Here is a 27,424-nt window from a genome sequence, read left to right as displayed (position 1 = left end):
TTACAAAAGTGATGAAGCGAAATTTATCAATCAAGTGATCGGTGAAGCAAATTGGCAACCATTACGTATGACGTCATGTGCAGAACTCGCGACCTTGGTCAGTATAAAGGGGGCGACCGTTCGCTCATGGTGTTTTTTGTACTATTTTAAAATTGTGTATTTATTTACATGTGGGGTTTGAATCGAATCAATAACCTGGCGTCACATTCAAATAATGCTAATGTTGCTATCCCACGGGCTAACGTTCACTTTTGTCTTTTGTTGAAAGTGCTCCTCCCCACCCCCTTTTTCCTGTGTTACTCCGCTGTGGCGGAAGTAAGTCGTATCTCAGGCCTCATCCTTCCAATGGCGACTGCAAACAGGCTGAATAGAAAGCGGGAGCAACCGTGGAGGGGGTCAGAGCTGTGTAACCGAAATTAAATAAATATATCCTATTCTCTGTAGTCATAAAGTTAGCCTAAAATTTGTTTCACCTCTCCAAATCACGGCCGATTCAATGGCCAAAAATCGGAACATTTCGCTCCTTGAGTCGGGTAAGCCGCAGAAGTAAACCCACTTGATAGCCTCATTTACAACGATATCGGTCTTGCTAATTGATATCCCAAACTGCTGTTTTTCCTCTCTCACGGTTTTAATGTCCTCGCTGTTCAATTTCAGAGCTGTATTACTTGATTTCTCGTTTTCTAACAACGGGTCCATGTCGGAGAGCGGCTGAGGTGAGCTGGCGTGCCTTGAATGGCACAGTGTTTTGTATTTCAAAATAGTTGACTAACAGTTAGCTAGTTGATACTAGAGTTAATAGAGGCAATCTAATCTGAATCGCCTCTTTTAATCCACGGCAGGTCCTAGCGAGCGAACTAGAGGAATATCAGGTGTGTATATCCCTGCTGCTTGTTAACTGCTAACTGCTATCCGTCGGTGTTGTCCGAGTCTGGGCATAAAACTTGTCTCACTCTTTTTAATATCCTTTTACGTCTCACTCGTTTGACATCACCGTTTTTTTTTACTAGCTTAATGTGTACCTGCTGGTGTTTTGTGTGGTGACTCCGCTTTACCAAACTCTTGTTTTCGATAGCTCTTACCCGGGAGGTTGGACTGGCTGGGAAACGAGCACCCGAGGACATATGAAGATGTGGTGAGATTTAACTTCACATATGTTAAGTTCATTGTCGCCGGTTGTTATTGTCTTGTGACAGGGGCACTCTCGTGTGCACGCTCTGTTCTTGTTTACGGGCTTTGTTCTTTTTCCTGCTTCACTACTGTTGGGTTTACTTGAGTTATGATGGTCGACAAGTTCACAGCTCGCTTACACCGACTTCATTTTTGAGTGAACTTGTGCTTTAGTCGATCAAAAGACCGTGTTTGGATAGAGGGTTTAATATTATTTTGCCCCGACTGTTGTACTGCAGATAGGGTGGGTAGTTCGGCTTCTTGCGACGTCGAAACGGCTTCGCCGGCCAATCACAGGCCGAGTTGCGCTGTCTCTGCGTTATGTTGCATGTGACCTGCGCTGTGATTGGTCCATAAAAACAAAAAAATATACATAAGAAGCCACGCCTCTCGGAAGAGGAGTTGAGAAGCACATGAAACCACCAACTATCGCGTCAGACATTTATTCTGACAACTGTTTAGGCAGGCTTAAAAACGTAACTTAAAGTGTAGTATATCAGCCATATTGGACATAATCTTTATTCTTTTTTTTTTTTATATCGTATTGCCAAGTTTATACTTTGTTTGTAATTGTTGATCTGTAGTACTTGCTTTATCTTTTATTTTCTAGATACTGTGTTTATTGTTATGCAACATAATACCATCATAATATCTTTTTTGACCAACAGTCTAACACCCAAACATATTCAATTTACAACTATATGAAACAAAAAAGGGCAGTAAGTCTTTACATTTAAAACAGTTAATGAGCGTTTTAGTCTCATAATCGATTTATCAAAATTGTTCTTGATTCAATTGAACGTTTGAGCAGTGATCTGTATACACTGTCATGTCAATACTCTGTCATTGCCTTGACAGGTCGCAGCCAACAGACATATTGCACCAAACCATTTGCTACAGATATGTAAGCAGATTGGACCAATTCTTGACAAAGAGGTGCCGTCATGTGTCCCAGGTGTACACTCCCTCCTGGGGTCGGGGAAGCAGTCAATGCTTAGGACCGCAAAAGGTATACAAGTATTTTTGGGGGCAGAAATGTATGAGCTTTTTTCCTTCATACTGTCTTGTGTAGTAATTTTGCATGCCTCTTACGCTGATATTATATATAATATAAAGGTTTTAATCGTTTTATTGGTTTCTGCTGTCACCATAATTGATACTATCCTTTTCCCACATACAGCTGGTAATCCGCCGACTCATTCTGTGAGCTTTTTGTTTTTCAGACTGCGACAGTTTGCGGTCTAAAGCTTCATCATATGCAGCCCTTCACCGGGGCAGACCACCAGAGAGGCCTTTGAACTGCAAGAAACCTCCACACCTAGGTAGATCTGGCCTCATCCAATATTCCTTTATTCCTTTATTTCCGTTATGTGTTTTTAACTAATTAAATGGACAAATGGATGTGCTGGGAATTGGTACATGAGACACAGCACTGTATTGCTTGGCAGTGTTTTTAAATGTCTCTCCCCATTAACCATGCGTTTTATGTGTGTGCTGATGAGTCATTTAATAATCTGAATATGTGCACCTTTTAAATGTCTGAAGAATTCAATTGATAGGTTGTATATTGTGTATTCCTTTTTTCCCTGACTGTACACGTTTTAGAAGAAGACGTTCTGTCATTGACAAATATCTGTTTGGTGCGCTGCCATGACTTAGCCAGATTGCTTGTCTTGATGAAGTCTGTTTCATTTCACCTAGAGGTTTGCGTGGAATTATGATTGCACTACAGAGGTCCCTCATTAAACGCTTAAAGCAACTTCATTTTGAGGCAGTGAGAACTTAACGCAGATAAAAACCTTATGGGTGGTGGTCTTATTTTGGGGATATTTTGTCGTTTCCCATAGCAACAGATACAAACCAGATGCATTTATACTTCAGAGCGGCTGTAGTAATGTTTACAGACGCATTTAAATTGAGAATGGCAGTTTTGTTTCATGCTGTTCACGTTTAAACACGCTAAGTATAAAAAGAGAGAGCAAGTGGTGAGAGGGACAAACTAAACTAAAACCCATCTTTATTTGGTGCCGAGACATAAGATTTATTGTGAGATGATGCATTATTGTACCTGCTCGCTTAAGCCCAAGAATAACAGGGTGATGTTCATATATTTCATTTCGTCCTGTGATGATGATGATGATGTCCTATCCACTCCTGCCCACATTAGAGTAAATATATCACATGCCCACTACATTTCTGTTGATCTCAGTCTTGTTGCAGCCCTGTAATTACATCACTATATTCTGTTGATTGGCATCTTATCAACAGTGAAGGTCCATCGAGGGAGAGAGCTGACAGGAGCGCAACGCTTCAGCTCCATCAATCCTGTCAGCAACTATGAGCACATGCGGCTGCATAGGCGGATACTGGGGCATCTGTCTGCAGTGTACTGTATCGCATTTGATCGCACCGGTCTCAGGATCTTCACAGTAAGATAGAACTTGTCAACATATCCCCCTACTCAAAAATAATCCCCTGTTTATTGTGTGCCGTAATTTTGCACTTTCAAACACTGATTAGCGCAGTGGGAAAACACATAACTTTGTAACCCAGACTTGTCTTCTAATGTATGCTAAAACAGAATATTGAAGTAGAAGTGCTTTATTTATTTTTTCAGGGCTCAGATGACTGTTTGGTGAAGATTTGGTCTTCGTTTGATGGAAGGCTTCATTCGACGTTGCGAGGACACTCTGCAGAGATCACAGACTTGGCAGTTAATTATGAGAACACACTAATTGCTGCAGGAAGCTGTGACAAGACCATACGCGTATGGTGCCTTCGTACCTGTGCCCCAGTGGCTGTGCTGCAGGGGCACACTGGATCCATTACCTCCCTACAGGTAAAGGAATCTCAATCATGATGATGTGCTGGCTTTTTTAGAAACGGGGCAATCATGTCAGGTGTCACATCAGTCAGGGATTTCAGTCTGTCCAGTTAGGAAGCATAAGCGACTGTGAATCCTTGTCATTTGTTGCAAATGAAAGTGACAACTGGTGCACTGGAGAGGCAACAGCAAGACAACCCCACAAAAAAATGGTTTTGCTGGTGGTGGCCATAGACAGTTGCTCTTGCCTTATCCTTCCTGACCCATTCAGGTTGCGCAGGTAGTCCAGCTTCTCCTGAATGGAACATCCATAAGTGCCTTTGCAAGAATGTTTGCTGTCTCCTATTGGGATGCATCGACCCTATTATGGTATCTCCCCAATACTGACTCAAATAGTTGGATCAGGTGTCTGTGACAAGGGGGCCGATCTATTCCATTCAGTTACGTGTATACTACACGATGCGTCATGGTCGACCCGAACATTTTGCTAGAAGAAGGTCTGGGGAGGCATATCCTGGAAGGATCGCGCAGACCTCCCAGTGCTAGCTAATGGTTCCCTATCTCATCAGTGGCGTATCCAAACGTTGTCGGGAGTGCATACAGGCACGTGGGGGCCATGTACCTTACTGAGTCACATAAGTTACCATGATGGAAGCAAGTTGGATCAGCCTGTGATTTCCGGTTTTTACTTAGATTTTTGGTGTGATTTTGAATCCAGCCCTCAATCAGTTGATTATTTCCATTGTCATTGTGTTCTCACCGAATTACACAATAAACGGCAAAGATTTTGAACTATTTCGTTCATCGAAATCTGATGTTGGATTTAAGTGTGGCTTTAATTTTTCTGAGCAGTGTATTACTACTGTCAAAGCAAAGGAGTAAAGGCTCGTCCAGACTACACGACTTTCCGTGTTGTTCACATTACACAACTTGCCGTCTTGTGACGGGAGTCTTGAAGTTGTTGTGGCGTTCACACTACGAAACTGATGGGTGACAGGGGGTGACGCACTACGTGAGCTGACAGAGGCTGTGTCACTCGGTCAGGTCTCCAAACCACGTTTTGTCAAGAAAACACATGTGAAACGGGAAATGACGCGAACCTACAGACAAAACCGCTGTTGTTTGTTGTTATAAAGATAGCAATTATAAAGACAAAGAATATGAGTGAAAGAATGGATTAGCACATGCAGGTAGCAGGGATTGTCTGAGCTACAGAGAGAGCTGGAGGAGAGTAAAATTGTTTTTTGGTGAAAGGTAGCTGCCTGCTCTCATTGGCCGGATGTGGATGCTGAGTCGGCCGACTCCTCCAGATATTTTGCATGCTAGATTTCTGGCAGACGTCGGCGATTGTGTCGGGAAGCCGTTGTGATGCGTTGAGTAGTTCACACACAACGACCGCTGATTTGCTCCCAATCACAGCCTGACAGTCGCCGAACTCGCCGGGCGGCAAATCGGGCTAAAAATCTTGTAGTTTGAACTAGACTTAAGATTCATGAATACTCTCTTAAATTTTAAGTATTTAAATTAATTTTGCTACCTACGTTCAAGAAATATACACTTGGATTTAACATACAATTACACATAAGACACTTTTTGTAGAGGTACAAAACACATCAAACAATCATGACAATTCTACTACATTATATCCTTTGGATTTTGATTTTAGTTTAGCAAGAGGACACACTCGATGTATAAAATAATTCTTCAGCCTGTTGCTTTTTAATGCAGGGATTCTGAATCGCAAATTGGAGAGCAGAAGTTGGTATTCTGCATTTAGAACATGTGAGGAGTCAGAAGAGATACTGCTGTGAGTTGCTTGAAAAGAGTGTGCCAAAGCTTGTTCAATAATATTCGCACATATTTGGATTTGATTATATAGTTTAGTTTTAAGTTTCACAGATGGGCTGCTGAGCCACATTCAGCAGTACATAATGACACTCTGAATCACGGATTTAATAAAAAGGAAAAAAATTACAATATTTATGCAATGCTTAACTATTTAAGGATATAGATCTTACAAGATGTTTTCAATGAAAAGAGGCTTATGTATATGTTTCCGCTACATTGACATTAGATGTAAACAATATGCAGAAATCATATTGACATTATTGACAGATATGCTTTTTTGTGCAATATGAGTCATGGTTTTAGTGGGAATGGTAATTTTAATAATTTGTTGGCAGGGGTGTCTCTAAAGAACCACGATGCTTAATTTTACCAATGGTATGTTGTCACACATTTGACCTTTTATCCTAAATCTGTGAACTACTTGTGTTTTTCAGTTCTCACCTTTTGTCAAGGGCTCAAAACGTTATATGCTGTCCACTGGAACTGATGCTACTGTCTGCTTCTGGCAGTGGGATGTCAACAACATCAATTTTAGGTGAGTTCTGCTTTAAATGACCATATTAAATGTGTTTGGACTTGGTGACATTCACAAATATTTCTTTGTATATGATCAAATTACTAAAGGTTTCTGAATGTTATTGTTTTCACATGTGAATGTTTCCCATGTTTTTCATGTGGCCGATTATTGGGAAATAGAATTTTAAACGCTCTTATAAAGGGGCAAAAGATTAAGAATTTTATTATGGATTTCAGAGGAAACATTCGCATTACAGATATTTGAACAAAACATGTTTGTTTATCAGTTAAATTGATAATAGGGTCAGGCCGAAAGACAATGCCATCGTCGATCGGCAATGGCTGACAGACATCATAACGTTAAGCTGGCATTGTGATTGAACCCAACTACCAAATTGTTTTTAAAAATAATTCACACATTACCGCCCTATAAAAGCAGGTTTTAATCCCCGCCAACATTATCATTTTAAATTTTAAATTTTAAATATACCTGCTTGCCTTGTCTCAGACTTCTCTTCTCCCCACAATCAGACGCACTCACACACACCTCCACCTCTGGTTTCTCACTGCATACACACCTGCTTGCCCTGCCTCTCTCTCCCTGCTCCCGTGACTTTCTCCTTCAGCAGTAGGGTATGTTTTATAAAGTCGCAGAAAAGACACAGAACTTGTCTTTTTCCCGGAGTTTTCCACCCGCCATCCATTATCACGGCTGCAGGTGCTCCCCATGCCAGCTTGTTAATGATGTAGCCTATCAAACAACCGAAACCAACATCTGCACTCTGTGTATTCACTGCTGCTTTGCTGCTGGTCCGTGCTTAAAATATCCACTATGTCCGCGACTTGTAACGTCGTAGACTACCAAGTTTTTTTTTTTTAACGTGTGAAGTCTAAATGTAAGTGAGCACATGCATTTTAAAAGATGACTGCTAATTTGCAAGCATTTAGTTGTAGCAAGCAACCAGCTGAATGTATAAAACAATTAAACTAATAAGAGAGTCTTGAACTAAATAGGTATTATAGGATTTCTGTTTTCCTCAAAGTAAGCGGATTACTATGTCACTATGTTCTTCTCCTGTCAGTAAAATTTAGTCTCTCGTCCCATTTTGTATAAAATCTTTAACATTTTCTCTACTATCCTACAAGTGATCGTCCGCACAAATTTACGGAGCGGCCGAGGCCAGGAGTTCAGACTGTGTGCTCCTCATTCAGTCCAGGTAAATATTCATTTTAGGTAGACCGTTGTGTTGAATGTTAATGCTGTTTGTGTTGATCAAACCTGCACATATGCCACCTACTTGTGTTTTAGCATACAATTCTCAGAATTATCAACTAGCTAGCGTTTAATAATTACAGACATAAAAGTTAACTTCTCAAAATTTTGGGTTAAAACACTTTAGACGTATTTTAAAGACATTTGTTTCCAGGTGGGATGTTCTTAGCAACAGGAAGTACTGATGATGTCATCCGAATATATTACCTGGGAAGCGGGAGTCCAGAAAAGATATCGGAGCTCCATGAGCACACGGTGAGAACCCTCTCAGAAGCCAAACTTTGTTGTGCAGCATGTTGCATATCAGAGAACATATTACACATTTACAGTTGCACAAAAAGTACAATGATCACTCTCCATGTCTCTGCTCTCTGTGTAGGACAAAGTCGACAGCATCCAATTTTGCCACTCAGGTGAAAGGTACAGGAAAATCATTGTATTTACTTACCATTGATTTTTCATAGTTACTACGCTGACTTAATGCCGTTAACAGTGTATACAGTGATGGTGCAAGTTGTTTGTTGCCGCCCTGTCTAAGGTTTGTGAGCGGAAGTCGAGACGGAACAGCGCGGATATGGAAGCTCCATCTGCGGCAGCAGTGGAGGTGCATCTTGCTCAACATGTCCGCCACTCTTCCAGGGTAAGGAGCACCTGCTGTTGTATACCAGTGAGGATATGGTGATGAGTGAAGTCTTTTCTTTGTGTAGATTCCTTTAACGTGTCCTCAGAACAAATGGTGACACAAAGGTGTACGCTGTATAAGCAACAGGAACCACTTGCTGTAAAAAAGCAAACTGCAAGATCTGCTAAATAAGCGCCACCTGACCTTAGCTGTCAGAATATGTACAAGTAAACCAGGTGCTGACGTCAGCTGAGTAAGCAATTTTTCAGAAGGTTTTTATTTAGTTGTCAGATTGTAGAAGTCTTAGCTCAGGCCTCTCACCTGATGGCAAAGCAGTCACCGGGTTGTGAACTTTACATCACTTCCAGCTAAGAACAGGAAAGATGTCGGATTCCGCGTGCAATATCATTATTTCTTTATAATCCTTTCTGATTGCTGAAAACGTTTTCCTGCTGTTGTCAAGGATATTATAAAAGACTGTCTGTATTCATTTTGCTGTGGTTTTAAACGTGTATATAATTCTAATATTAATAGCAATATGCCTTTTTAAATGTATTAGAATTAAGTACCCTCGCTTGGTATTTCTGAGATGTTTGTGGGTTAACAACAATGTCAGTGTGATCTGCCTGCTAAAACAACATGAGACACCACACATTTAATCTGAGGAGGGGGATATCACTGGGACTTAGGGCAAAGGTTTGACATTTCTTCCTTTTGCTGTATTAATCTGTGAGTCCGTACTCCCAGTTTACCACCAGCTCTTGCTTAATTGACAAAATCACATGGTGGCTGATTTTGGCTTCACTTCATTGCACATTTATTCTGGACAGTTTGTTCAGTCAAACTTGGCATGACTCCAAACTCTCTGGGCTTATTTCACTGTCGTTCATGCAGAATTTGTACACAACGGACAGGATAAAGGAGCCTCACTGGCAGTTTCATTAATTGACTCTTCTGCGAAAGAAGAGTCAATGTTTTTTTTTTTTTTTTTTTTTTTTTTCTCTCACAAGTAATATTTATGTTATAATGACCAAAGTAATTAACATTTCATAGCTATGTTATCTAACCAAGTTAGCATCACATAGTTGTAGTTATTTGTCACACTTGAATCACACTAAATGTACCCAGTCTGCTCGGTATCAGATTTAGATTTTATGGTGAATCTGCTTTATATCTTTATGGCACACATTTTTTTTGACACATTAGTGAAGATACTAACTTGTTTATCAAAGTGAAAGAGAAAAGAATGACTCTGTGGAAGGGAAACTGGTAGCAACATGCATATAGCCACAGTAAACAAAGGAAATATGTGTTGAAAACATTGGCTTAATTTCTATACTGCATCATAATACAGCGTCAGATAAAAGCTTCCATTAATTTTGTTGTCATTTGAGTTTAGTAATTAATCAACAGTATACTTTGAGAAGTGCAACATGTCCATTTTATAATTTTATGGGTTTTTTTCTCTCAGTGCTGAAACAATGAGTGAAGAGGAAAGCTACTTCAAACCCAAAGTCACCATGGTAGCGTGGGATCGCCATGATAATACAGTCATCACGGCTGTTAACAACCATCTCCTCAAAGTGTGGAACTCCTACACAGGACAGCTGCTACATATCCTTAAAGTAATTGTGCACAATGTTTTGTTTCCCTTAGTAAAATATACAGCATGGTGGATATCACAACCACCTGATGTAATGTCCACAAACTGACTTATTTTAAAAGCAGAGGCTAACCTAAACATGGTTTTCAGGGCCACGAGGCTGAGGTGTTTGTTCTGGAACCGCACCCTTTTGACCCCAGGATCATCCTGTCAGCCGGCCATGATGGGAATGTCTACATATGGGATCTGCTGCGAGGGACAAACACGCAGCACTACTTCAACATGGTAACAAAACAGACTTAGTTTAGTATATATTTGTCCTTGTGGCTCAAACATCAGTTTACTTCAGGCATCAGTCACACAGTGATTTTCATCCTGCAGTGGGTCTCACATTTATCCTGAATCTTCCAGTTCATCCTCATCCCTTTTTTTGGTCTATTTGTGAGCTGTTTGACGAGTCTGACCTCCTAACTGTTATTTAGTTTTTGTTCTCTCACAAAGCGGGTAAGAGGAGGATAGCCAATGTGATTTTCAAAAAAATCTACTTTGAGGTTCTGCAGGATGTGAAAGGGGGAAAAAATCATTCAAGAACAACAAAGTAATGAAAAGCTAAAAAAAAAAAAAAACATACATTAAGGCTATTAAGTGCTCTGCTTTTTGTAATGAGTTTGTCTGCCTCGCTAATGAGATTTGGTACCTGGGGTGATTTTGTGTTTCCAATCCAGATTGAGGGCCAGGGTCACGGAGCTGTTTTCGACTGCAAATTCACCCCCGATGGCCAGCGTTTTGCCTGCACAGACTCCCATGGCCATCTGCTCATCTTTGGCTTCGGGAGTTCCAAGCCGTATGAGAAGGCAAGGAGAAGTCTGCCGTGCACACAAACAATTCATCATTGTTGCTGGGTGTCATTTTGGGACTAGTTGTCGATAAATACACAGTAATCCATTTTACAGATTGAGAAAATGTTGAAGCCTTTGAACTAGGGCTGGACAATAAAACAATAACAATTATCGCAATTCTTTTTTTTTTTTTTAAATAACACTAACAAATGTTCAATAAATATTCAATAGTTTGATTTTATTCACTTGAATCATACATGAATTAGGACTTTATTATTTTATTTGTTGAGGAAAAAGGACTAAAAAAATCTTAATTTTACCCATGCATTTTTGTTAACAAAGATTTTATCATAATTGTTCTTCCTCAGATTTGTGAATTGATCCACTGTTTTGGCATCAGGTGTAGACCATAAAGAATATTTTAAACCACAATTAACCAGTCAGGTTTCTTCAACTTTCACTCAGGGTCAAAAGTCAGCCTTTTTATTGTGATAACATTTTTGGCCATATCGTCCAGCCCTACCTTGAACGTTAACGCCTTCACAGCTCCCTGTCTGGTATGAATAAATCTCACATCTTGAATTTAAACTGTTTCTTTCTCTGGATCTCCACACAGCTTCCAGACCAGGTGTTCTTCCACACAGACTACCGACCCCTGATCCGGGACACCAACGGCTTTGTGCTGGATGAACAGACACAGCAGGCGCCCCATCTCATGCCCCCGCCCTTCTTGGTGGACGTGGACGGAAACCCCCATCCACCAAGGTAGACGTGCCCTTCTTTGGGTTATACAGCAGCAATACAGTCTTCTCTCATTCACTGCGGGTTCAGATGTTTGAGTGTTGCTCTAGGCCGCTTAGAAAATCAATACTAAATAGAGTAGTGCAGTTCAGTTCTTTTACTCACATTGGCCCTGTTGTACATCTAATCTTGGTGTATAATTCATAGCAAGGTTGGTATTGGTTTGACTTAAAGTTAGTAAAGTTCAGTCAGCTGTGCTTCAAATGTATCTTGATGGATTTGTGCAATGTTTTTAAAAATGTCTTCATTTTCAGGTACCAACGTCTTGTCCCAGGGCGGGAGAACATTGCTGCTGAACACCTGGTTCCTCAGCTGGGCTATGTAGCCACCAGTAAGCATGGAAATCACCACACGCAGGACTTAATTCGACCACAGTCACAGGAATATGTAGTGTTAAAATATAAATCATAAATCTACTTGACTGTTTTATTAGCCAACTAGATTTAAGAACATCTGAACCATATCTGTCCTGCTACTATGTCTTGACAAGTTTGATCATTTCATAACTAGTCCACCAGTGTGAACCTCTTCCAACACCCCACTCATGCTCTTTGTCTCCCTGTTTGACAACCTCTTCAGGTGATGGCGAGGTGGTGGAACAGGTGATCAGCCAGCAGACTGCAGAGCATGAGGAGGTTGCCGTTAGACGCAGCAGCCTTCTGGATGAGGCCATCCGCAATCTCCAGCAGCAACAGGACCGGCAGACCCAGCCAGGGACGGAGGCAGCTCCAGCGGCTGTAGCAGGACCAGAAGGGCACGCTGAGGCACAAGGCCCAGCCTTGGCACCGAGCACACCACGCAGAGGTACCAATACACCACCAGTTTTGTATTGGATTGCATTAGCTGACACATTGATCCAGTGAGCTGATGGAGGCTAGCTGTGTGATTTTTGAAAGCTTCACACAGTGTGCTGAAAATACCAGTCAATAATTTCCTGAAAGTTAATATTTGTTATTTTTCCTTTGTTACAGTGTCTGTGAACGATCGAGCAGACGTGCAGTCACCCCCTAATGTGGGTCTACGCCGCAGCGGCCAGGTGGAAGGTGTCCGGCAGATGCACCAGAATGCTCCTCGCAGCCAGATGGCTACCGAGAGAGACCTGCAGGCCTGGAGACGCAGGGTGGTGGTGCCTGAACTGGCACCCAGCAGCTATGGGTAGGGACTTTAGACAGCGATATTTTCTTTACCATCCACAGCTGAAGACATCTGATGTGTCTAATTGGAAATGTCTTTGCTTTTTCTGGAGCTTTTGTATTGGCATATCTTTCCGAGGTGATGCTGTTTACAGAAAGCACTATTGATTATTTTTATAATGTAGTATTTTAATGACCTGAATGGAAATGGATCCTACTCCCATTTTTAGATCTGGATTTTTTGACTGGCTTCATGATTATGATCTTTTTATTTTTTTTTATTTAGCCATTCATTTGGCAGACTCTTTTATCCCAAGTTACTTACATTTGAAGAACAGCATACAGGCATCAATAAAGTACAACATCTGCAAGTGACAATACATACTAGTAAGAGCAGCAATAAATACTAGTAACAGCTATTAGCGCATACGGCAATATTGTGGTAAATACCTAGGGAATGAAGTAAGAGTTAATGAATAGTACAATCAATACAAGAGGATTCTAGGGAGATAGAAGAAGGAAATGCACGTTAGAGGTTAGGGGTGTTATAAGACAAAGTGTTCTCTGAAGAGATGAGTTTTCAAGAGCTTCTTGAAGTTAGAGAGGGACGCCTCTGCATCTGTTCCACCATCGTGGTGTCACCGATGAGAACAGCCGGGACTGAGATTGCTTTGTGTGAGAGCCAGAAGGCGTTCATTAGAGGAGTGCAGTGGCCCCAGAAGGAATGTAAACGTGTAAACGTGTATTATGGAGTTTAGGTAGATGGGTGTACAACTTAGAGACAGCAGCAACATGCTCTGAGAATGACAGTTGGTCATCAGTCGTGGCACCCAAGTTTCTCACCACCCTGGTAGGGGTGATGGTTGAGGAGCCAATTTTTTATTTTGATGTTGTGGATTTTCCCAAACTTTTCTTTCATGAAAAGAAACTGACACATCAAAAGGATTTAAGAGTATATGAATATAGCCTGGTTTTGTTAATGATACAGACAGGCTAAGGGCCCGTGTCCACAAAAGCGTTTTTTTCTGACACCAGAGTCTTTTTTTCAATTCATTCCAGTGGGAGCGCCGCCTTTTTCCAAGCTGGTAAAAAAACGGCAGGAGCGTGAAGAGGCGCTGTGCGTCTTTTCTGCGCCGGGCGCTGAGGGTTTTTTTTCCTGGTTGCCGAGAGTTGAAAAATGTTCAACTTTGGGAAAAACACTGCGCTCGTCACTGACTTTTTACCCAGCCGTCCAATCACATTGCAGTAGGGAAAGGACAAACACCTCACCGATCACATCCCATCTTGAACGAAACGATGTGTCTACTCGCCGCGGTGTTTCCTCGCCCGCAAAATCTCATGAACCCACGTACGTCTGTGCTCTCATGTTTCAGCCTTCTCTTCATGCAGAGCAAGGGCCAGAACACGTAGGCCTACATACTTTGTGGTGACATTTTTACATTGACTAAAATGAAGTAGGCTACCCTACTTGCAACACATCGCCTCCACGGAAATTATGTATCATAGCAACCACAGCGTCTCGAAAAAAGACACTGCACCTCCAAAATGCACCCTAGCGCTCCCAGCTCGGCGTTTTCAGAACAGCAGGTGGCGTTTTCAGCTGTTAAAACACACTTTGGTGGACATGGGCCCTAAAGGGTCAACATCACAATTTTTGGACGGCTTATGGCTAAATGTACCCATCGAGCAACAGCGTGGGGTTTACATACCCCATATTTCAGCATTTCTTTTGCTTTAAATTTTGTTACTGTTCCTCTTAAACATTTTCTATAATGTTCAAACATTTTCAGGGACCAGGAGGACATTCGAACAGCCAAAGGAGATGAGGAGGTAGCTCTGTACAGTGCAAAGAAGAGGCGCATTATCTACAGCAGCTGTCGAGTAGGTTTCGTTCGTTTTTTTAAAATTGTTTTGTTCTCTGTATGATTGTAGTTATTTGATTCTAATCAAAGATTAAAACAGTTGTCAACATTTTTGTGCTTTTTTTCTTTCTTTGTTCACAACTATTTCTGTAAAAATCATTGCACCGGTGTTGAGTCAGTCCCATCTGTCCCTGCAGGATGATTCAGACGATGAGCCTACCTCTGCAAAGCGAGCGCATGGCCGCGGTGACGCGCAGGAATTCATCGACTTGTCATGCGAAGAGGGAGAGGAGACCGCAAGCTCAGAGGTACACACTGAGGTATCACATTCTCCGCTCTCTCGTGACTTTGGCAAAAGTATAATTTACAAGCACCTGAGGTCTGTCTTCGGGGGGCTTTAAGCACTTTATTTATTTAGATTATTATTATATCTGTTCAGGACAATGAATTAGATGGCAGTGAACTGGAATCCTCCAATGATGAAGAGTGGAACAGTGACAGCTCAAGGTATAAAGTTTTATACTCTATTGAGGAGTCTTTCTTTGAATTTGTTTGAACTTGTTTAGAGTACCAGATCAGAGGGTTTTCCTGAATTACATAAATTATGACAGACATAAAAGTATCGACTTTCATGTTAAAACTCTGTTACTCCTTTGTGTTGTCTTAGGTGGCAATCCCCACCCATCTGGTACCCCAAGCAGGTTAAAACAAGTTATTAAGTTTTTTGTTGCCTGTTTTCACGCGTTTCACTTAAAATTGTAATCATAACTGCTTGTGATCGGACAGCCACACGTCCAGCGAGTACTCTGACTGGACGGCCGACGCTGGTATCAACCTGCAGCCCTCCACCCCCTTGTCGTCGCGGAAACGAGTGCAGCGCCAACTCAGCAGCTCTGAAGAGGAGGAGGAAGAGAACGAGGAGGAGGAGGAGAAGCAGCAGAGTGATGAGGAGGAGAAACCTAAGATGAAAAGCAAAGAGAACGCCAAGAAAGTAAAGAACAAGGCATCCAGGGTGAGTTGATAAACACAGTGCATACAGTAGATACAGATACCAATCCTGATGAGCCACTAGCTGCGTTTCCACCAAAGGGACCAGGGTCTAAATTTAGTTCTGGGGTCTTTATTTTACCCCCCAAAAAGCTGATGGAGTTGACCTAAATACTGGGTCTGGAGTTGTCTGAAGTTTTCATCAGTCAGGAAGTTTTTACACATAGCTGAAGTCCGTCTCCTCCTCTCCAAAACGAGCGGAACAGCTGATTACAGAAGGTAATAAAGCTCGTTAAACATGCTGTTCCTCCGACGCTCAGGCGGACACAGACGAGTGCTGCTAGCTGATCTGCAGCTCTTGTCGGCTAGAAATGTTTTAATAACCTTCCAAACTGTCGTGATTTTATTTTTGTGTTGCTTCCTCTGTGCTGGAGTTATTTTAAGAACTTGATGGCTTTATCCAGTTTGTTATTAAATTTGTAACGAACTTTATTGTGTGTCTCTCCAACTTACTCCCACACAAAAAGAGCTGTTTTTAATGGTCAAGCGTAGCCTATAGATTTTCATTATATTCCACTCAGTGTTTATTTATAAATTTTGCTCATGGATAGTGGTTACAAAAAATGATGCCTGTGCATCGTTTTGTACGCTGTGCAGGCCTGCAGCCTATGTCAGCTGGTTAATTTGCCTAATCTTTGCAGGTCTTTAGACCACGGTGGAAACGCACACAATAATGGGCTGAAGGAACCTTTTAGTTCCTTGAAAAGAGATCTGGGTACTTTTGGTCAAAAAACGGCAATACTGTCTGAATCTAAAGCAGAGTGGGGCAATAAATAACCAGTGAAGATCATCGAGGAAATATAAATGATGAATTTTTTAACAAGCATTTTAAAACGGGTTCACGTTCACTCGCTTAACATTTTACGTCTTGTTTCTTCAATCAGCGTCCAAAGGCCAGACCATCCATCAACAGAGAAGTGTCCAATGAGTTCAGACCCTCACCGTGGATCACTGATGTCATTCCCAGGAAGTCTCCTTTTGTTCCCCAAATGGGCGATGAGGTATTATGTACAGCAGGATACTCTTTATGCCAACAATCAAACCTTCCTGAAGAGAAGTTTGGTCACTGCCTTTGCAGAACAGAGAAACAGAAGCAGAGAAAATGTAAAAAAAAAAAGAAAAAGCATTGAAAAACATGGATAAAAAATTTTTTTCAGACCATTAGAAATGCACTGTATGAAATGTGAGTACAATTTTAACATGACAGGCATGTGGGAAAATTGGAAACATTAGGTAGGTATTAGAAATATTGACTGTTTGGGTTGTTCTTAAATATACAGCCAGTGCATAAATGTAGTCTGAATTCTTTTAACTAACATAATTATCGCAATATAATTTTCCTCAATAACAACATAACATAATTTACAATAAATGTTCGATTTAATTTGAATCATAAATGATCCGGCACAAAATTTTATTAAGATATTTATTTTGTTGATGAAACGGCACTGAAAAAAAGATTTTACTTAAAATTGTTTTGAATGTTCAACCTCAGATTGGTGAATTGATCCAGTGTTGTCATGTTCTGACCATAAAGATTAGTTTAAAACACAATGAACCGTCTGCTTTCACTCAGGAGCAAAAATCTGCCCTTAAAATTGAAAGAAATAATGATTTGACATGATGATTATTGACACCGAATGATATGAAATATCGTGATAACATTTTTGGCCATATCGCCCAGCCCTTCCTTTTTTAAGGGTACCATTAATCATCATCATCCTGTTTGGCATCACATAGAAAAGTAATTTTCTGTGTCCGTCAGGTGATCTATTTTCGGCAGGGACACGAGGCCTACGTTGAGGCGGTAAACCGGAATGAACTGTACCCCATCAACTTAGACAAACAGCCCTGGAAGAAAATGCAACTGCGGGTGAGACTGAGACAAATAAGAACATAATAAAATATTCTTGGTAGAAGAAAAATACCCACAAATCCTGCTTCTTTTTTTAAAACAAAATGTCTAAACCAAACCATCATTCTTTTGTTGTAAATATTTTTTCAAGATTGTTAATCAAAATGTACATTACATGGAAACCCTGCTGTAAATTTCTTAGGACCAAGAGTTTGTGAAGATCACTGGGATCAAATATGAAGTCTGCCCTCCAACACTTTGCTGTCTGAAGCTGACCCTTATTGACCACGGCACTGGCAAAATCACAGACAAGTCCTTTTCTGTCAAGTAAGCAGCTCAGTTTCAGAGAAACTATTTGCATTTCTTATTCCCATTAGCAACCCAACACGAAGGTGGCATTTCCCTGAGTCTTATTTGAACTGAATGAATGAAGATGATGATGATTCAAATTAAGTTTTTATTATATGGAAATAGTAATGCCTACATTTGAGTGTTTGGTTGCTATTATGATTAGGATAATAAGCTCTCTGGCATTTGACATGCTGGCTGAATTTCTGGTACTGTGTTGTTGTTTTTTTTTATGAAATGGATGGGTTCAGTATAATTCAGCATCAGTCTCACAAAGAGTCTTGTTGTTTATTTTACTTCCCCATTGAAGTGACATTGATTTCTCCTGCAGGTATCACGACATGCCAGATGTGATAGATTTCCTCGTGTTGAGGCAAAGTTATGACGAGGCGCTCCGTAGAAACTGGCAGCCAAGTATGTTTGTGCACCTTGTTAGAGATGTCAATTCCTTGTTTTCGAGGCCATGTAAAATCCTCCATGTATCTGTTTCATCAATTTTAAACACATAAACCTACACACAGGAACGGTGCTCCCTAGTTGTGAATTTAATAGCGTTCAACATTTCAGACAACCTAATACCTGCTCGTAGTTGTAGTACTCTTGTAGGGAGCACCTTTCCACTGTGAGGATTCTTTTTCATTTCTCCATTGCTGCTTCTCAGTCAAGGTGCTGATAAATTAAGTTTTGTTGTTGTTCACATATGTCCTGTTGTTGAGCAGTGTAGTTTCTTAGAATAAAAACTGTGGATCCTCCTCCTAAGTGTGTTAACATCATCTTCTTTGCAGATGACAGGTTCCGCTCAGTGATAGATGACGCCTGGTGGTTTGGGACTATCGTCTGTCAGGAGCCCTACCAGCTAGAATATCCTGACAGTCTCTTCCAGTGCTTCAAAGTCAGGTGGGAACACACATTGTTGTCATTAGAGGGTAACTGAACATACTGTGGTTTTGGCTCCAGCATCAATACTAATTATTGGCTAGTTTCTAGACATACTGCTTCAGATACTGTTACAATTTGAAGCAAAGCTTTGGGCACTGTGTGTCTCGCCTGACTCCAATCATTGAAATGAAATTTGTGATTGACACTTGTGGATTGTCTCCCTTTACGGTCCAGAGTATATCCAATAGAGGTTAGTTAGACTAGGCTGTCTGTCCCCTAGTGGTCATTAATAGGCATGACAGTTTTCATCATCATATCTGACAGTAATGAAAGTTTGTAGTGCTTGTTTTTTAATCAAAACAAAACACCTTTATATTGAGGGTATCATATTATTCACTAATTTTACTGAAACAAAGTAAGGTAGCGCTAGGTGTTGCATGTGTCACACATGCAAGTTGACACTTGTTTTTGTGTTTTCACCAGATGGGACAATGGGGAAACTGAAAAACTGAGTCCTTGGGATGTGGAATCTATTCCAGATGATGGTAATTAAGAATTCCATCCACATATAAACTGTCGTATGTTCCCAAGCGGGGTTAGTGGGGTTTCAGTGCTTATTGAACAAGTCTGTCTCCGCTGTGCAGCCCAGCAGCCAGAGACAGAAGGAGGTGGTATCCCTGTGACACCAGATGAGATGAGCGAGCTGATGTACAAGCCTCTGCCGGGGGAGTGGGGGGAGAGGAGCAGGGACGCGGAGTGCGAACGCATCGTCGCTGGCATCGACCAGCTCATCACCGTCGGTATGTGTGCATAACTCTCCGTGTTTGCTCTCACTCACACGCTCCCTCTTTCACATGTCTGGTCACGGTGTCATTCACTGACACCAGGGTATCTATAGGTTCCTTTTAAGTGTGAAAGACTATCTTCCCAGTTATACTAACCTACCTTCCCCTGTGTTTCTGCTACAGAGATTGCAGCTCCCTTCTCTGGTCCTGTGGACTTAGTCCAGTATCCCACCTACTGCACTGTGATAGCCTATCCCACTGACCTGGGCACAATCAGACTCCGACTCCTGAACAGATTCTACAGGTCAGTCCTACCAGTTTTCCCTCCTGCCAATGTACCTGACGATGCAGCACAAAGGCATGGATGTATTTTCACTCCTGACATTTGACCTAACTCTGTCCTTGAATTGTCTTCGCCTGTTAAAATCCAAGTAACTGATTTTTATTTATTTTTTGTACGGTTTGTGAAGACACTGTATTTACTTACCTCTGGTGATCCACAGGCGCCTCTCAGCATTAATTTGGGATGCCAGGTATATTGCACATAACGCCCGCACTTTCAATGAGCCAAGGAGCAAGATTGCCCACTCTGCAAAACTCATCACAAATGTCCTCCAGAAATATGTCAAGTACGTTTTACTTGTTGTATGTCCAGTGTTTTTCCAAAAAAAAATATTCTAGATCATGTGAGGATACGCAAACTACAGGCACAGTATCATTCACATAATTTGTCTTGCACACTTAAGTTGACACATTTTTCAATCTTTCCCAGTAATCCAAGCTGCACAGATATCATGGAGATTTACAATGCTGTTGAAGAAATGGATGACGACGATGTAAGTCTGGCTGGTTTGTCATTAGTTTGTTTGATTTTTTCATGTCATGTTGTAAGAAATGAATTGGGTAAAGGGAACCTGAATTGGCTGTGAGGTTGTTTTTCCACTTTTAGTTGCAGTCACCTTTTGTTTAAAAAAAAAAAAGTAATTGTAATTCGGTTAATGATCATATTCAAGTAATCCAAATTTGATTACGGCCTACAGGAAGAGGACACGGAAGCACCGGGAACATCCTCTGGACACAGACTGCGTCAGGTAAACAGATACACAAAATAAATCAAACACAAAGTACTTTGACATGATGTAGAAACAAGACAACACAAAGAATTTCTAACATTGGTTGGTTGTTTGGATGGATGAGATTTTGGTAGCAGATTGACTATTAATGATTCAGTAGCAGCAGATACCATGAGTTACGTGTCACGATGATTTCTTCTCTTCCTCCTTGATATTTGCAGCGCTCTGTAGAGGTGGTGCCAGACAGAGACGCTTGGAAGGAACAGTGCAAGAAGCTGCTCAACTACATATTTGAGTGTGAGGACTCTGAGCCATTCAGGCAGCCTGTGGATCCTCAGAACTATCCAGTAAGTAAACCCAAGGGCATGCTATCAAACTAACAACCGCAAGTTATATTTTGAGTGTATTCCAGTGTTTTGGAAAATAAGTCTAAATCATGTCATGTGTGCATACCCAGGATTACCACGGTATCATTGATACACCAATGGACTTTGGCACTGTGAAAAGGACACTGGGGGAAGACCGCTATGACAACCCTATAGAGCTGTGCAAAGACACCCGGCTCATTTTTGCCAACGCTAAAGCCTACACACCCAATAAACGCTCCAAGGTAGGGTAATTGAAGTTTATCTGCTCTACAATGCAGGACATTATTTAATGTAATAGTTGTTCATCCAATAAAATCTCCGTGTGAATTGAAATATGAACTCATTTTATATGTATTTTGACATATGAGGTAATGTTTCCTCTTTTCTGCTCTGTTCTAGATTTACAGTATGACCCTGCGGCTCTCTGCCTTCTTTGAGGAGCAAATCAGATCAATCATATCTGAGTACAAAACTGCTGTCAAGAGCAGTGATAGGCTCCGCCGCAGTCAGCGGTTCCGCAAGAAAATGCAGCAGCAGGATCATCCCACCGCCGCAACAAGGTCTGTCCAGGTTATACGTTTCCTCAGCTCATTTGCACAAAAGATTTGCGCTTGAGTGAATCAGCTGGACATAGATTCAGACGTGGCTTAAAATACTGTTACTAACAAAACACGCTGCTTGCAGTTTTTATCTTTGAAAACCATCCAGTACAGCCTAAATGTTTAACAATGTTCAAATTTCATTGGAAACTGGTTTAGGTAGTCAGAAATGATGGCTTACCTGTTCATGTCAATGTCTGATGAGATTCTTATTTTCTCAAGTCAAAAGAGAGCTGCTGTAAAAACTCAGGAAAAAGTGGAGTCGACGTCAGTGACCAAATCTACCTCAGCCAAAGTGTCTGTTCCTGAGAGAGCCAGGAGGAGTCGAAGCAGCAGCTCAGGTCACAGCTCCTCGGAGGACGACTCCGGCTCCAAAGGTGCTTCATCAACGCCAGGTACAAAAGAAACTTTGCCTTAGTTAGATACTGTTCACTGAAAACGACGAGTTAAATGTGTAAATGTTTTTATTGTCCTCTTAACAGACTCCAGGTTTTTTAAGACCACTGCCAAACAATTGAAATGTCAATTCATGCTAAAAGTATCAAGATGATGATAATACTAAAAATAACAATCACCATCACGGATCCTATAGCCTTGAGGATTTTCAGATTTAAGGGTCAGAAAAGCGTGTGGCCATGCACTGTAAAATGTTTTAGTGTTTGTAAAACCAAAGTAAAAATCTAAATTACAAGCCGTGTACTGGTGTAATGCTAGTTATGTTAGTATACCAACATTTGTGAAATTGTTACATGGATCTAGTAGTATAACCAGCACTAGTATTATTTCCACATATATATTCTAGATTTTTACCACATTTACAGTACAACATCCCAGAAATGGTGAAAAACCATACTTACCATATTTTTTAATCAAATACATAATTAATTATCATTAAATATAATATTGACAACAGTGAATTTTCATTGTTGGATTTTTATTATTATTTTCATATCATATAATTGTAAATGTGTATATATTATAAATGTAAAAATCTTTGCATCACTGTAAGAAATATTTGTGTGTGAGAAGCATAGCTTCACTACTTTTACCCTAAAAGAATAAACAACCCGTTTGGTAGACTTCAGATTACATAATTCTGTTCAGTAAGATCTCTGAAACTATAATAAGTTGAAAACAATATGCTTTGCAAACTGAAAAGGCATACTATTTTACAACACGCCGACATCTAGTGGATTATTGTAGCATAACATGCCTAAACGGAGTGGTAGAGATGACTCAATCATGTTGAGTTTAGTTCCACGCATTTATTTTAATTAGAGAAAGTAACTAAAAATGTGCTCTACCAACAATAAAGGGTTTTAACTGCAATAACCTGTGAAGTCCGATACTTTAGCTCACAGACAAGTGAAGACTTACATTTGACTTCAGTAACTTGTGTTGTGGTAATACCACATTTTGGCCGCGCAGTGGTGTAATGACCTCCCCGCTGAAGTCAGCACAGCAGAGTCGCTGTACGTATTTCACCGCAGGCTAAAAATACACATTCACTTTCACCTTTTTTTTATTGCACCCCATGCTGGCTTCCATCTCACATCTCGCTCCTTAAAAAAGACAACTGCAATGTAGTTCTACATGTTGTATATTCTCACTTTTCAATGACATCTACATCTTTGCTTCCTTATTGTGTTTGAATGCACTTACTGTACGTTGCTGTGGACAAAGGTGTCTGCTAAATAAATGTAATGTAACCATTTTTTTTTAATTTCAGAGTCTGACAGTGAGAGTGAGCTGAGTGAGTCAGAAGAGGAGGAGAAACGTCCAGGTTCCTCAAAGCACCATCAACTCAGACAGAAAGCAAGAGTTACAAGACGCAACTGTGCCAAGCAGAGGAAAAAAGGTGAGGAGTTTATGTATTTCCTGTTAAAATCCAGTTTTCAAAAATCATCGTATCAATATCACCTCGTTAAATTCAGGATAATAGTGTCACATTCTTAAATTGTGTATTGGGCACTGAAGATATGTTATTGTTGCCAGTTGCAGAGAGCGATAGTGAAGAAGAAGAGGAGGAGGAGGAATTTGACAGTGAAGGTGAGGTTGGAAAGATGTCCTCCCAGTCGTCAGGTCGTCGCTACCCCAGCAGGAGCAAAAACAGCAGGAGCACACGGCTAACCCGAAACAGCGCTGGCGCAGACAGGAAGCGCACAGGTAAACGCTACCAGAGATGTTTTATAGTCACATCCTCAATAAAACTCTACGGGGAAAGCCCGCAACGGCAAAGATTGCAGTTATCCCGCCACTCCCACTAGAAAGCCAATGGTCTGCTTTTAACAGCCAAAACGGGAAACATGTATTCAGCCAATCGTGTGGTTCTACTGCGCATGCACGGGAGTGGTGATGCATGCGTAGTAGAAGTATAACCGGTTTGGGAAAACGCTTTTTAAACCTTATTTTGAGGCAAAGTCGTCAAACTTTTTCAGCAATTTTTATCAGATTTTACTGCTGATACTTGTCATGCAGTTTTATGTCCTGGTGACCAATAAAAGTGCAGTTCTGGCTCTCTCCCCATTCATTCAGATAGGAGCCTGGTCTTGTTAGTCTGAAATAGCTGCCTGGAGGCGTTGCCAAGATGGTGACTGAATGGCATGACTTGCCTAGAAGGACTTTGACGCTACTGACTGACCAGTCTTCTGCAAATCTCAAAACCCACCAGCCAAATGTGTTAAACATCTTTCTGCATGGCTCGTTTTCAGAGGACAGAGCAGAGGTGAACGGGCACGGCAGCAGGTCTTCTCACAGGGAGAGACGTCGCCACCAGGACTCTGACAGAGCCACATCCCAGGGCTCTGAGGGGGAAGAGGAAATCACGGTTCGTAGGTCACTCAAGAGAAAGACTGCAAGGGCTGCTGTGAATAAAATCAAACTCCTTGAAGCATCAGATGAAGACTTTGAGGAGGAGGAGGAGGAGAAGCCGAGGAGGAGCAGCAGCCGCCTTCGCCACACAGTCCGGGCCAGCAAACGCACCGCAGTGATCCTGAGCAGCTCAGATTCTGACGAGAAGTCATCAACACGTGGTAGACAAATGCTTTTCTTAATACCACTATCATACAACCCAAAATTTTAACCATCACATTTAAAATCGGAAATTGTATTTGCATTTTTCTTTCTACTTCAGCTTATTGAAAATATATTTTTCTTGATTCTCTTTCTAGCTTCTCGAAAAACAAAGGAATCAGATGTTGAGTCCAAGGACGAAGACGATGACAGTGATGCTTCAACCTCCTCCCAGAATCAGCAGAATGGACATACAAGGTCCAACAAACAGAGGACGTCAAGACAAGCTGCTAAGGGAAATGGTGAGAAATGTCCTCATCAGTTTTTAGTTTTTGATTCCTAGTTGCCACTTTCTTGGAGCTGTGATGACAGTTTCTTATGAGTTTGATTTGTTTTCCTCCTTTCTTCTGCAGAAACGTTGTCCCACATGAACGGACACGGTGCAAAACAGCCAGAAAGCAACTCTGAGCAAGAGGAATCTGCAGACGACAGTTCTGGAGAAGCTGAGGAGGAAGAGGAGCAGGATGACGTGGTTCAGAAACCGTCTAAAAGCACAGCAGCCACTCCTGCCAGGAAAAAGAGGATTACAAGCGAGGAGGTAGAAGACACTGAACGCAGGATCCCACGACACAAATCTCCTGTAAGCTCAGATGAAGAGGACAAAGACTGCGTGTCTCAGAAACACCCACACCAAAATGGAAGAAATGTGGAGGAAGCCATCCACAAGGACTCTAAGATAAAGAGCAAAGTTTCACCGTCAAAAAGCCAAGCTAAACAAAAATCTGCCTCAACTAATCGACTGGATGGTGCAGAATCAGAGGAACTCAGTGATTCTCCAAAGAGATCCGGCCCACGCAAGAAAAGACTAAAAAAAGATGAAGGACGCGAAGTAGAAAGTAATCACTCCAGTGAGGAAGTTGAGAGTGAAAGCAAGTCAAAGAGGCCAACAAGAAACAAGAGTAAATATAAAAGGCCTCACAGTGACACCTCAGCTTCAGACAGTTCTGAGCAGGAATACAAACCCAAGAGCAAGTCGAGGAGAAAACGCTCCACTGGCTCATCGGACGAAGAGTCGGATAATTCGGACAACACATCTAATAGACGGCTGAGTCTCCGAGCCCTGCCAAAAAAGAAATACATCAGTGACAACTCTCTTTCGGAAGAAGACTCTGCTTCTGCGAGCAAGGGCAAACAGAGGAACGGTAAGAAAACACCCACAGCGTCTAAGGAAGACGGGAATATCAAGAGAGAGTCCAATAGAACCTCTCCCAATGAAGCCAGGAATCAACTGTCTTCCAAGAGAAAACGCATTTACACCTCAGACTCTGAAGAGGAGGGTGGAGAGAAGGAGCCAGTGTCCAAGAACAATAGAAAGAGCAGGTCAGGCCCCTCAAAGCGTCCCAAAAGGGAATACAAACAAAAGGACGGTAACGGCAATGAGGACGAAACCTCTTCCCACTCTGATTCCAGCGAGGAGGAGGAAGATGTTGGTCGTTTGAGGAGCGGGAAGAAGAACGCAAGGCGGCCAAAACACAAACGGAAGGAAAGCTACAGCAGCAGCAATCACAGTTCTGACTCAGAAAGTGAGCAGTCGTCTTCGGCCTCCGAAAACTCGTTTGCCAGCTCAGGGTCCCACAGTAGTCCAAAGAGGAGAAGTCGCAGGCGGGCTGCGATCAGAGAAGGGACTGGCAGCCGCCAGCTAAGGCAGCGCCGCCGCCGGTCTGCCTCAGAGGAGGACAGTGACGAGTCGTACAGCAAACCGCAGCGAAAGGCACGCGTGAACACCCGTAACCGGGGCAAGCGGACGGTAAGTTACCACGACAGTGAATAAAGGGCGTAGCGGCTGGAACTACAGACGGAGACGGACGTTAACTGGAGACCTTAAAGACACTTGATGGCCACGTTATGGTAGTAGCACTGGAGTCCTCGAGAGAAAATGCTGTGAATCTGTTTCATTCAGGGATATTTATATTTTCTATGAAAAACATGTTTATAGATGTAATACAAATTCAAGCATTTGAACTGCTGGTTTTCACAAGGATGCAGAGCAAAACACCACCTCCCATAAGGCTTGTTGTGATTTGGCCAGCAGAGTAACAATTCTGGGGAATCTTGTCAGCTTGGGTGCTATCTAATATACCTCTGTTTAATCAAGCATATTGCTGGCTTGCACTAAAATACACTGTAATGAGGTATTTCATACACTAGTTTTGCATTAGAAACTCAGGGGTCAACTAAGTTTACTGTAGTCTCAGACATGCAGTTGTTTTTTGAGCTAAGGTTAAGGACAAGAAACAATTCTAGGTCGGCAGATGTCCAAGCACACTCATTGGGACGAAACGAATCCACGTTCAGACTTTTGACTACAGCACTCCTTTGTAAATCCACAAACTTAAAGCTCGACTGTGTTATGAGTTCATATGAGCCAAATGAACGATAATGAATTCTTTTCCCCATACCATTTTTTTTGTTTGTGGTTTTGTTCTAGTGAATAGGTGTAAATATGTGATTGAGGATTACAGTGTCTGAAAGGTTTGGCGATCAGTCAGTAGCAAAACGTTTATTTAAGTTTGAGCTTGTTTTCTTTCTTTCTTTTTTTACATTTACTGCATTGTCTTGCCATATGTCACAAATTGGTACCTTTTTGCCAAGTACAAAAACCAAAGTACTTATTGCAAAATACTGCGATTTCTCATATTGGGAAGACCTTTTTATTGTTGTCCTGTGTTACCTATTTTCAGTATTAAATTCTTTTTCAGAGTTGACTTCAAACATTTTGCCAGTCACATGGTTTGGTTTTGTTTATGGGGAGGTTTCTAAATACAGTCGCTTTATGACACTTTGCTTAATGTTTTTCGTACTACACCTTTAATAACTGACTTCACAGGAAAACTATTAAGGCAATGTGGTTGTGGAGTGCAATGAATGAGTTATTCCTCCTATTAATAAAGACATAATTTCAAGGTG

General features: G+C 41.4%; 1 protein-coding gene across 3 annotated transcripts; it reads left to right on the top strand.

The window, feature by feature from the left end:
- Window positions 1–293: 293 nt before the first annotated feature.
- brwd1 (bromodomain and WD repeat domain containing 1) lies at window positions 294–27,424 on the top strand. 3 transcript variants are annotated; one of them, XM_038693610.1, is made up of 44 exons: window positions 294–533; window positions 658–716; window positions 843–872; window positions 1,076–1,135; window positions 2,029–2,179; window positions 2,394–2,492; window positions 3,439–3,599; window positions 3,788–4,009; window positions 6,277–6,377; window positions 7,505–7,575; window positions 7,786–7,886; window positions 8,011–8,051; window positions 8,170–8,271; window positions 9,725–9,878; window positions 10,007–10,141; window positions 10,582–10,710; window positions 11,312–11,460; window positions 11,751–11,827; window positions 12,076–12,300; window positions 12,468–12,651; window positions 14,420–14,510; window positions 14,689–14,799; window positions 14,931–14,998; window positions 15,278–15,503; window positions 16,423–16,539; window positions 17,304–17,411; window positions 17,596–17,720; window positions 18,073–18,155; window positions 18,527–18,638; window positions 19,104–19,165; window positions 19,265–19,420; window positions 19,589–19,709; window positions 19,909–20,034; window positions 20,178–20,241; window positions 20,446–20,496; window positions 20,700–20,825; window positions 20,936–21,088; window positions 21,246–21,406; window positions 21,668–21,840; window positions 23,175–23,303; window positions 23,441–23,611; window positions 24,157–24,477; window positions 24,616–24,759; window positions 24,871–27,424. In XM_038693610.1, exons 1-44 carry the CDS (start codon window positions 497–499, stop codon window positions 26,286–26,288), a joined length of 6,705 nt encoding a protein of 2,234 aa, XP_038549538.1. In that variant the 5' UTR covers window positions 294–496; the 3' UTR covers window positions 26,289–27,424. The 3 variants fall into 3 exon arrangements, with proteins under 3 accessions (XP_038549538.1, XP_038549537.1, XP_038549536.1); XM_038693609.1 differs by having other exon boundaries at window positions 14,689–14,811; window positions 23,447–23,611; XM_038693608.1 differs by having other exon boundaries at window positions 14,689–14,811.

The sequence above is a fragment of the Micropterus salmoides genome, unplaced genomic scaffold, assembly GCF_014851395.1.
Source record: "Micropterus salmoides isolate LMB-PRFRI ecotype aquatic unplaced genomic scaffold, ASM1485139v1 Ms_hic_scaffold_3, whole genome shotgun sequence".
Lineage (NCBI taxonomy): Eukaryota > Metazoa > Chordata > Actinopteri > Centrarchiformes > Centrarchidae > Micropterus > Micropterus salmoides.
This window is presented reverse-complemented; position numbering and strand designations above follow the sequence as displayed.

Bases quoted from the DNA above. Each gene is read 5' to 3' on its own strand.
- brwd1 (XM_038693608.1), top strand. From the start codon at position 497: ATGGCCAAAAATCGGAACATTTCGCTCCTTGAGTCGG. The intron at 1,136-2,028 runs GTGAGATTTAAC...TTGCCTTGACAG, and splicing joins CGAGGACATATGAAGATGTG to GTCGCAGCCAACAGACATAT. The intron at 19,421-19,588 runs GTATGTGTGCAT...TTTCTGCTACAG, and splicing joins CGACCAGCTCATCACCGTCG to AGATTGCAGCTCCCTTCTCT.